General features: G+C 36.9%; 1 protein-coding gene across 1 annotated transcript in view; it reads right to left on the reverse strand.

The window, feature by feature from the left end:
* The window catches only part of LOC103731729 (EGF-like and EMI domain-containing protein 1), a 616338-nt gene that overhangs the window by 18634 nt on the left and 585197 nt on the right, over nucleotides 1-12507 (reverse strand). The window contains 1 exon segment of the mRNA XM_029562083.1: nucleotides 3973-4110. Coding sequence (XP_029417943.1) covers nucleotides 3973-4110 — 138 coding nt within the window.

A 12507-nucleotide genomic window follows, 5' to 3' on the forward strand; every position in this document is an offset into this window, starting at 1 on the left:
TGTGTGTGTGTGTGTGAAAAGTGCTGTGGACCAATGAATATCATAATAATCATAGCTGCTTTTAGCAGAGTGGGTATCTAGGTCAAACATAGTATTACTACTTTCCATTTATTACTTTTCCTAATTTAGTCACAAACCCTATTCTCTCTTCATTTCACTGATGAAAATCTCAGGCTCTTGGTAGATACAAGCATTCAAGTCCATGTGATAATACAGTGGAACCCTGCAGAAATCCAAATTTCTTTAATGTGAAAGATGCCCGAATTTGAGCTCAAGCCTCATTGATTGATCTATCTCATTAATTATTCCATTAGCTTTCAAGGGTTTTACCATCACATCCACAACCGTCGGTACTGATTTGAAAGCCATCCCGACAGGTGCATTCATAGCCTCCTAAATAGTTGATGCAGAGCTGGGCACAACAGGCTTCTCCAGTCTCACATTCATCAAGGTCTGAGGGGAAAGGACATTTCTGTTATTACAGGAAGCAGAATTCAACAAGGCTACAGAAGCTCTGAGAGGTCTCATTTCTAAATTACAACAGTTTTACTAATCATTCCCCATTTGTTAGGTCACAAGGAGCAGATATTGAAGAAATTATCACAAAAGTAATGACACCTACTTTTGGTCTATGCTTCTCGCCTGCTTCTTCTGCATCTGTTATTTATTTTAAAGGAATGTAAATAATCTCCAAATGTACTTATAAGCATAGGAAACGAGATCCCTACTATTTTTCTAGTTTAAACAGCAATCTGACTGAATAAACAGAGCTTGAAGAACAAAAAGACAGAATTGAGAAAGAAGAGCCAAAGAATTCCATTTAGTAACATTTGACAGCTGCAAGAAGGAAGACAATCTCAGACTCCATAATGTGTTTATTCTTCAAGAACTTCAGATCAAAAAGTGTTCCCAACTAAAAGTTCTTCCACTCAGCCAAGGAGACAAGTGGGAACTACACTTCTGAGACAAGGAAGCAAAATTACTTTAAATATTGTGGCCTGAATTAGGGAATGTGTGAGAGCATTTGCTTGAACATCCAGATGATGTTTGGGGGAGATAAGTGAAGGTCTGTGGGTTTCCATTACCACTGTGAAATCATTAACCTGGGATATTCTGTCAGGTGAGTAATTGTTTAAACCAAAGCAATATAGCACTTTTGTTATAGAAACCGACAGTCATGAATGTTCCTTCATAAGACTTAGATACACTGGAGAAAATCAAAATATACCAGTAGTTGTCAAGATGAAACTTCAGCCAAACATTTGTCTATTGACCTGAGTTTTGAAGAGATCATTTTAAATATAATAGTCAAAGAGTAGAAGGGGTCCTTAGCTCTGTTTTCTTTACTCTGGGCAACTGGGGATTGTACTGTCAATGTATTTGGCTTTAAACCCCTCATTCAGTTCAACTCTCTCAGTGTGTGGAGCTGTTAGGTTGGGTGGCCTGTCACTGCTGACCTTCCTGAATCCTGTTGCTAGATGACTACATGAGCAACCACAGATAAAAGGAGGTCAATGTCTCAATTAACCTTGGGGAAGGTACAGACTCAAGGAAATGAAGACAAGAGACAGGAAGGAAAGAAAATGCAATCAGTCTGTGTAGATGAAGGGTCACCATAAACTATCGAAATGAAGGTCATTTGGACACAAAGCATTCTTTCTCCTGCAAAATGTCACAAGCCATGCCACTCATAAAATTCTGGATGATTTTATTCCTTTTCCCATAGTAAGTCTTTTTATGCCTTTTAGATTGAACAGGGTGAACACAGAAGATTAAAGAAAAACAACAGGTAAACCAGTTTCATTTCATTAAAAACATTCAGTTTTGTGGGTTTTATTTTCCATATATTTTCTTTCTTTTCTTTTCCTTTTGATTTTAAAATGTCTTCTTAGGGGCTGGAGAGGTGGCTCCGTGGTTAAGAGCACTTGGTGCTCTTACAGAGGACCCGGGTTCAGCTCCTAGTACCACTCTCATGACCAGTAGTGTACTAGCCAAATTGTTTTGGTTTTCTTATACATTCGCATGATAACATAGGATAAAATTCATAAACGTTTTTACAAAGCATTCATGATTTTGACTTGTTCACAGGCAAATGGGGCATATTCCAAATTCTTACTGCCTCACTCTATTGAATATTTGGACTTCAGAAATGTGTTTTACTGTAGGAAAAATGAAATACAATGAACCATAAGCAATGTAGCATTGTCTTGTTGACTGCTGAAATCTCATAAATATGCAGTTTTCTGCATTTTGACCCTGGCAGATGCTGTTTCTCTAGCTGTAAATAAGAACTTTCTTGAATTGTACTTTTCAAAGAATAAAGAAATCAAATTAAAATAAAAAAAGCTTTAGAAAAACTTCAGTTTTCTTTATTTGGCACAGACATGAAGAAGAGAAAACAAAAAGAGAGCAGAAGGAAGAGGGACCGGGGAGAGGGAGGGAGGAGGAAGAAGAGAGGGAGGAGGGAGGGAGGGATGGAGAGAGGGCAGTGAAGGAAGGAAGAGGGAAAGGAAGAAAGAAGTGAGGAAGGAGTCACAGAGTCAGAGAGGGTCAGGGAGAAAGAAAGAAAGAAAGAAAGAAAGAAAGAAAGAAAGAAAGAAAGAAAGAAAGAAAGAAAGAGAAAGAGAGGAAAGACAGGGGGAGGGAGGGAGCAAAGAAAGGAAGGAAGGATAGAAGTAGGGAATCTTTAATTTCTTTTGTTAATATAAATTTTAATGGAATAGGAAAACCAGCATATCTTTCAATTCAAAAGAGGGTAAGGAAAACAACTGCTTTTTATCTGTTGGACACTGAGGACTCAATGCAGCGTAGAAGACTCTGCTGGATCATGAAACATATGCAATGATGCTGTTTGGTTTAAATAATTTATGAGACCAGAATACTGTGGAATTCCACGAGATTCATTCTGATTCTCATAGTGCCGAAGAACAAAATAAATGAACAAAACTCGGTTCTTAATACTTTAAACTCCTCTCATCATACAGAGTAGCATGCGACGAGAAAAGAACTTTTAGCATTTGAATTATGACTTTAAAGAGAGGAAACTTACAACATCATTCATGAAAGTGAGCAAATGTTGTGTCATCTTTCCTGAATGAAGAGAACACAACTTGATGCTCAGCACACCTATATGTAGGAGATAAATACTAAAACAACTAGATTCAACATTTCATTTTGAGGGAAGGCCACACTGACATTTATTTTTCTCACTGTCCCAAATAATATAAATGACATAAGTATCAATGATAACAAATGGACTTTATAAATATAAATTATATAAATTATAACAATATGTTGTTGAAACTATCCATTAAGTATGGGATTGGGAGCTGGAGAGATGGCTTAACAATTATGAGCATGTACAACTGTTGCAGAGGATTCAAGTTTAGTTCCCAGCTCCACATCAGGCAGCTTACCACTGCCTGTAACTTCAGCTCCAGGCGATCCAACCTCTTCTGAACCTCACATATAACATACAGTATACACATAAGTTTTTAAAGAAAGAAAGAATGGTTTGACCTGGAATGGCCAAAGAATATTTTAAACTTTTGGAAAAATGTACTATAACACATGTAACAATTATCCAAGTCATTACAACCTGAAAACCAATGGACATGACTCAGTTTGTGTTTGAAGTAGGGAGAAGTGGAATCTTTCGTACCATTTATTGTTGGCATACGAATTAGATGTTTTAGATGGACCGTTTTGTGAAATAAATCTTAAAAACTTCTATTCACACAGAGTTAATAGCCCATATATCTCATCAAAAGTTTTCTAATTTACTTAATTTCAGAGCAAATATCTAATGTAAGGATATGTCTTGCCAAGAATCAATGGCTAGTGACATTGTTTAATTCAGTTCTGTCTTTAGTCTGAGGGCTGTGGCTCACATTATAGCAATATGTATTAACATGAAAACAGTAAATGATTCCAAAGAAGCTTTGAATGAAAAAGGCATTTACCAAATATTACCTATGCATGTTTTGTCATCGGTGTCAAGCTGGTGTCCATGGTTACAGGAACAACGGGGCCCACCAATTTCAGGTTCACAGTGATGCGAACAACCACCATTGTTCTGTTCACAGCTATTGACAATTTCTAATTCAATCCCTTTTCAAAACAAGCAGAAAGGGTTTATTAACATAACAACAGAGAATTTGGACTATATGTCAACAATGGGCATGCTTTGTTGAGAGGATGATGCACTTTATTGGAAGTATATTAACATTTTGCAAATACAAAAGCAACAGTCTAAGGACTATTAAGCCACAGGTATTATGCATCCTTATACTATACTGAAATGTTAATAAACCTGTAAATGATAAGAAAGCTGGTGCTGAGTGTGCTTGTGGTCATTAAATACTCAAAGGATGCTGACTTTAGGAAATTATATATATATATATATGCTCAATCTTAGAACATATAATAAGATTTCCTGGTAATATGTAACTAGTATCATGGTGGTGTGTTAATCAGCTCTGATGCATAAGAACCTAAGAATCTCACTTATTATTTTAGCAGACCATTAATTTGAAAAACACTTTGCCAGCCCTGGCATGTGCTGCTCGTTTGGGGCATTATTGTTGGGCATCACGCTCAGCATGTGAATGTTCACTGTTTTGAGCACACAGACCTGATAGGCACGGATTTTCCAAATGAAAAGTGAGAAGTAGAACATTTGAGTCAATGTTTAAAGTGTGGAATGTAGATATGCTGACTGCTGTGTTTTGAACATTGCTCGGTATCATGTGTGTGGACACTCTCTTTGCCTCAACAGCACCCACATTGGTTCCTTTCCTTCCAGTCTTAGCTCCTGAGTCTACAGAAGAAGACAGCAGGAAGAACAGGACCAGAGTATCTGGAATTTTGGCCCTCCTTATGAGCACATTCATCATTGAAGCTACATAGAGATCCCCAAGTTCCAAAGGTCATCTTTCCTCACCATAGCCTCCTGTTTTAGCAGACAGCAGCTTGACTGCTCCCCAAGTACCCTCTGCAGGTCCATCACAACTGGTTCAACTGTGCTGCCCTCTTCTAGCATGTTCACACATCATATCAGTTCATACCAGATGTTCAAAAACAAATTTCCAAAGATTAAATGAAGTAAGGAAGGATTATACTAATTAACTTACTGTTGAAAGCAAGAACCTGTTAGAAACAGCTAGTTTATGATTAAGGAATACTAGCAGCACTGAAAGACTGAAAAAACAGAGGGAATTGTTCTTTTCATGACATATTGAACTATAGCATCATGATACAGACCTGAAATGCTTTCTCTTTGTATATGCTGCTGTTATTCACATAAAGAATCATAGTGGTTATCTTAGACTCCATCAAGAAAATCCCCATTATCTTTCAGAAAAGTTAACTTTGATTGATGTGGAATCACCTCTTTAGTAACATGTAAAGCAGCATTGGTATTAAAGGCCAGGTCTCCAGGCCACCTTTTTCCCATTTCTCTCAAATTGATTTCATATAAGTTCAGATAAGCACTCATTTAAGATTTTCTTTGTGAGTGCTAAATTCTAGTTAAAATACATTATTTTATGTACATTTATTCAACACCTATAGTACACAAAAGAGACATAAAAATGTTAAGATTTTTTCTTACCATATTAAAAATATAATGTTCATAAAGGATAAAAAACATGTCCAAGGCACTGGAGTCAGTAGATGGGATTTTTTTTCCAATTCAGGGATGATTTCCTATATAATCCCACTTGCAAACAGAAAATAATTTGAACAAAGTGTAACCTATTTCAATAGTAATAATTTTCATAAGAGAAGTAGTCTGTGATAAACTAGAAAACCATGAAATTTAAAGTCAGAAGACCTGACACTTCAGGGTTGTATGATAAGCAGTAAATAATCTTAAACATCTGGCCCTCTAGATTTCCCTATAATTAACATATGGAGCGAATGGCAAGGAAAACTAGTGGGACACACACACACACACACACACACACACACACACACACACACACAGTATTTGACCATTAAAGTGTTTTGAAAGTTGAGAAAATGTTCGTAGAAATCTGGAATTTTATGTTTTCTTAAAAAATGAAATCTATTTTTAAATATTAAGAAGTTACTAACTTAGGTGATAGTCATTTCAAAACATAGTGTGGCAATTTAATGTCTTAAATATAAATACACACCTATCCTATGGCATTGCAATTCAAGCTCTTGATATTTACAGAAGGAAAAACCCTCAAGTATGCATAAAAAGCTATATAGAAATGTGCATGGTGGTTCTCTTTATACAGTGCTATAAATCTGTAAATAATTCAAATGTCCTCTCCTGGGTGACTCTGAATCCAGTAGTCCTATGTCCATTAGGTAAAATACTACTCACTACAGAAAACACCACTATTCATGTGAGCAATCATTTGACTGAAATCTCAAGGCTATGCTGGAAGAAAGGTTCTGCTGGGTCAATGTCACTTTTGTAACATTCTGGAAAAATAAATATCAGCAATGGAGAGCAGATCAGTAATTTTCACAGGTGAAGGGTAAGCATGGAATAAGGGATAACCCAGGAATATCAAATGGGAGTTTTCTCACATGATAAAACTACTTAGTCTCAGTTCCAGTGGTGGCACAAATCTATGCACACTAAATCTGGTAGCACTGTAAGCTAAAAGTTACTTTTATTGCTTATTAACTTATTCCTATTCTTTCCTGACCATTGGGTTCGCAGTCTTAATTTCCTTTTGATTTCTCCTCCAAGGTCTCCCACTTTTCACATGAACCTATTCTTTTTCACAGATTAGATACCATTATCCAGCCTTGAGCTGTACAAACATCAGTGTTATTTTGTCTGGTCAGAAAATAGGCAGACATTGCACAGTTGTCATTGCTAATCACCATTCACACACTGAAGATAGAACTGGTGATTTCTGAACATTCTCCTTATCTGCCTAATTAAATGTACTTTTTCCTTGAACTCCACATTTTGATAAAAGTCATTCTTAGTCTCCTGCTTAGCGAGGCTTCAGGCCAAGAATTATTCTTGAATATTCTTTTCCGTATACCTTTTCTCCTCTACCTGTATGATATACAAGTCTGTCTTTGGCATCTTCAATGTACTGTCTTACTTTACCCCAACGTTACAGCTTATCAGATGACTCTAATCTTGTTTACAGACACACACAGAGGCACACACACACACACACACACACACACATCTTGGGAATGAGATCCATTTCTAAACATCAGATTCATTTGTGTTTTGTATCTGGCTTGCTCATGTAGACTGAAAGTAATCTTACACAATATTTTAGTACACATACATTTAATTTTTAAAAAAATTATTATTTTTATTTTATGTGTATGAGTGTATTGCCTGCATGTGTATGAATGCATTCATGTCGTGCAATGCTGCGGAGATCAGAAGAGGGCTTCGGATTTCCCTGGAAATGGAGTTAAGGATGGAACATAGCCACCATGTGGGTGCTGGGAATTGAACCTGGGTCCTCTGCAAGAACAGTCAGTGCTCTTAACCACTGAGCCATCTCTCCAGCCCCACATTTATTTATTACAGTCCATCAAATGAGGTCAGGAGTGGAATTTTCAACTGTGGTGTGATGTCAATATTTATATTATAGAGCTTTGGAACATTTTAGAGTTTAGATATTTGAATTATCAATACACTGCCTACAATATTACTTTGGGAAGTAATCATGCATATTTGATGACTTTAATTTTACATCCCTTTTATTTGAATTTATGTTCCATGAATGCAGGAATCTTGACATATTGGTTTGTTTATTGCATCCCCAGTGCTAGGAAAAGCTTGTGGCATGTTAACATGGTTGTCTAGTAAGCCCATGTTAAATGAATCAGGGACTATAGACACAGTGGCAGAGCACTAGTTCCTTCTGGACAGTACCTACCAGGAGGCAAGTAGTCTCTCAACTTTAGTCCCAGAACTTGAGCTCCAATTAGTACAGACCTCACAAATCCTTATTTCCATTGACCAACATTACACAATTCTATTAACTGTCTTGTGTTGGTGTGGAGAGTTTTGATCTCTGGAGTAGATTAAGTTACTGGAAAACACAATAAATTTTCTAATATCATTTTTTTTCAGGAAAAGAATCAAGAAAATGATCCCTCTGGAGATTTTTGTGGAGACCCCTCCCCCTTCTTACTAGGTACCTATGATGCTGAAAGAATACAGCTTTAAATCTGCTGGAAGCTATTGTCATACATAAGTGATATCATAGGGAGATCCTAGCAGACAGCCTGAGAGGGTGGGTTCCGACCTCTGACCTCCATTGTGTAGTGGTTCTGATCTCAGCAGACCACCAGAGAGTGCTGAGTTCTGGCCTCCCTCTGGCCTCTCTCTGACAGAGGGGCTGAGAACACAGGGGACTGCCTGAGAGCCCCCGAATGAGCTTCCCCTAATAGCATCATACCCATCTCCCTCCCTGGGACTTCATGAGGCCCCTCTCAAGGCCCAAGGGCAGATCTGGCATTGATAGGGTAAGGCTGAGATCCTAGCAGACAACCTGAGAGGGTGGACTGCCTGAAAGTGCTCAGATCTTGCCTCCATGTGGTAAAGGAAGCCTGAGTATACCTGACTGGAACCTGAATTGGGCTTCTTTGGTACTCCTGAATAGCTGATCTGAAGCCATCAGTTCCCTCCAAATTAAACATGAGAGAACCTGAAACCAACCTGAAACGTACCAACCAGCTTTACATAACCAATAAAGGATCTAGGCACCCAGATAATGCAAACAGAAGCATACTTCAACTTAATTCTCATATCAGAATCACTAACAACAAAAGAAATTCACATGCCAAGATCACAACGAAAGAATAATAAAACGGAATGCCAAAATACTATGTCACCACCTAACTCCACCAATCCTGTAGAGAATTCTATAAGGAGAACCCTCTAGAGATAACCCAGGACACTGAATTTAAAAGAACAATCATCAACATGATCAAAGAATTCAATGAATTTAAAGAACACACAAAGAAACAAATCAAAGAGCTAAAAAAAGATAAGGATAAACTTCTGAATGAATTCACAAAAGAGATAGAAACATTGAAGAAAACTCAGGCAGAAATGAAGAAGGAAATGCAAAACTCAATAAAGCAACTTGAACCAGAGGGAAAAGCCTCACTGCTAAAATGAATGAAATGGAAAACAGAATATCAAGACTGGAGGATAAAGTTGAAGAATTGGACCACTCAAGCAAAGAGTATGGAAAATTTAATAAAGCACAGGAATGGAATATGCAGGAGATGTGGGACACCATGAAAAGCCCAAATCTACAGATCATAGGAGTAGAGGAAGGAAAAGAATTTCAGGTTAATGGTGTTGACCAGATCTTAAACAGGATTGTAGAAGAGAATTTCCTGAAATTAAGGAAAGACATCCCCATACAAATACAGGAAGCACATAGAACACCAAATAGACAGGATCAGAAAAGAAACTCCCACTCCCCATGACATATTATAGTAAAAACATTAAATGTACAGAACAAAGAGAGAGTACTGAAAGCAGCAAAAGAAAAACAAGTCACATACAAAGGAAAGCCCATCAGAATTTCAGCTGACTTATCAACGCTAACTATAAAAGCCAGAAGAGCCTGGACCAAGGTATTTCTAGTTCTACATGACAATAGATCTGCCCAGAATACATTACCCAGCAAAAAAAACTATTATAGTTGAGTGGGAAAGCAAAATCTTCCATGACATGAAAAGCCTGAAAGAATACATGTCCACAAAACCAGCCCTTCAAAGAGTACTTGAAGAAATACAGAGAGCAGAGAGAGAAAAACTATACTCCAGAGGCAACAAAAGTAAGTAAATAAAGGTATAATCTAGGAAACACAAAATTAGACGTAGAACATGAACAGTAATCAAAATGATGGCAACCAATACACATCTTTCAATAATAACCTTAAATATCAATGGACTGAACTCCCCAGTCAAACGACACAGGCTGAGTGAATGGATTAAGAAACAAAATCAATTTCTTTGCTGTTTGCAAGAAACCCATCTCATCTTCAAGTACAGGCACTACCTTAAGGTAAAAGGATGGAAAAGAATATTCCAAGCAAATGGCACTAAGAAACAAGCAGGGATTGCAATTCTAATATCTGAAAAATATAGACTTCAAAGTAAGAAGAGATAAGGAGGGTCTCTTCAATAGAATCAAAGGAACAATTAACCAAGAAGATATTACACTCTTTAACATATATGCACCAAACTCTGGTGCACCCAAATTCATAAAAACAACACTATAGGACTTTAAGACACAGATCAAACCCAATTCAGTAATAGTAGGGGGCTTCAATACCCCACTGTCTCCATTAGACAGGCCAACTGGACAAAGAATAAACGGAGAGAAGTCTGAATTCAATGATACCATGCATCAAATGGACCTAACAGACATCTTTCAAATATCCCACCCAAACACCAAAGAATACACTTTCTACTCAGCACCTCATTGAACTTTTTCAAAAATTGATCACATATTGGACCACAAAACAAACCTCAACAAATACCAAAAAATTTAAATAACTCCATGCATTCTTTCAGACCACAATGCAATAAAGCTCAGAATCAACACTGGACAAAGCCCTAGTCACTACAGGAACTCGTGGTGATTCAATGAGTGGGTCAAAGGAGAAATTAAGAAAGAAATAAAATAATTCCTGGAATTCAATGAAAAGGACAATATAACACAACACAACCTCTGGGACACTTTAAAAGCAGTCCAAAGAAGGAATTTTGTAGCTCTATGTGCCTTCATTAAAAAATTAGAAAAAGTCCAAGTAAATGACCTAACACTGCAACTCAAGGCACTGGAAAGGCAAGAACAAATGAAACCCAAACCCAGCAGAAGAGAAGAAATAACAAAAATCAGAGCAGAAATGAATGAAATAGAAACAAAGAAAGAAATGCAAAGAATCAATGAATCTAAGAGCTGGTTCTTTGAAAAGCTAAACAACATAGACACACGCTTAGCCCAGTAAATCAAAAGAAAGAAAGAGCAAATCAAAATCGAAATCAGAGATGAAAGGGGAAACATCACGACAGACACCCAAAAGATCCAGACCATTATAAGGGAATATTTTAAAAACCTATACACTACAAAATTTGAAAATCTAAAAGAAATGGATGGATAGCTAAAATTATGGAAATCACCAAAGTTAAACCAAGAAGAGATCAACAATTTATACAGACCCATAACTTATGAGGAAATTGAAACAGTAATACAAAACCTCCCAACTAAAGAAAGCCCACACTGAGATAGATTTACAGCAGAATTCTACCAGACATTTAAAGAAGACCTCCAACCAATATTATTGAAATTATTCAAAAAGATGAAAAGAGAAGAACTCCCAAATTCCTTCTATGAAGCCAGCATCACTCTAATACCTAAACTGGGTAAAGACACAACCAAAAACGAAAACTATAGACCCATATCCTTAATGAACATAGATGCAAAAATTCTCAACAAAATACTTTCAAACCACATACAGACACACGTCAAAAAGGTCATTCACCATGATCAAGTAGGCTTTATCCCAGAGATGCAGGGATGGTTAAATATATGCCAGTCAACAAACATTACTAATCATATAAATGGACTCAAAGACAAAAACCACATTGTCATCTCAATAGGTACAGAAAAGGCTTTTGACAAAGTTCAGCATGCATTTATATTCAAAGTCCTAGAGGGAACTGGACTGGAGGGAACATACCTCAACATAATTAAAGCCATATACAACAAACCCACAGCCAACATCATTCTAAATGGAGAAAAATTGGAAGCATTCCCATTGAAATCAGGAACCAGACAAGGATGTCCACTATCTCCACTCCTTTTCAACATACTGCTTGAAAGTCTTGCTAGAGCAATAAGACAGGAGAAAGAAATTAAAGGAGCACTAATTGGAAAAGAAGAGGTCAAACTATCACTTTTTGCAGATGATTTGACACTATACCTAAGAGATCCTAAAAGTTCTACCAAAAAATCTCCTAGAACCAACAAACACTTCAGTATAGTGGCAGGTTATAAAATCAATCTACAAAAATCAGTAGCCTTTCTATATACCCATAACAAGCAATTAGAGAAAGAATACAGAGAAATGCTCCCATTCACAATAGCTGAAAAAAAAAATCTTGGAATAAATTTGATCAAAGACACCAAAGATCTCTACAATGAAAAATTTAAATTGTTAAAGAAAGAAATTGAGGAAGACCCAGGAGTTGGAAGGACCTCCCATGCTCATGGATTGGAAGAATTAATAGTGGGAAAATGACCATCCTACCAAAAGCAATATATAGATTCAATGCAATCCCATTTAAAAATCCCCATTACATATTTCTCAGGATTAGAAAAAAAAATCCTTAAATACATATGGAAGCATAAAAGACCCAGGTAGCCAAAGCAACCCTGAGCACAAAGAGCAATGCTGGGGGTGGGGGGGATTAAAATACCAGATCTCAAAGTATACTACAGAGCTATAGTCTTAAAAACAG

Source organism: Nannospalax galili, unplaced genomic scaffold (genome assembly GCF_000622305.1).
Source record: "Nannospalax galili isolate Female #2095 unplaced genomic scaffold, S.galili_v1.0 scaffold33, whole genome shotgun sequence".
Lineage (NCBI taxonomy): Eukaryota > Metazoa > Chordata > Mammalia > Rodentia > Spalacidae > Nannospalax > Nannospalax galili.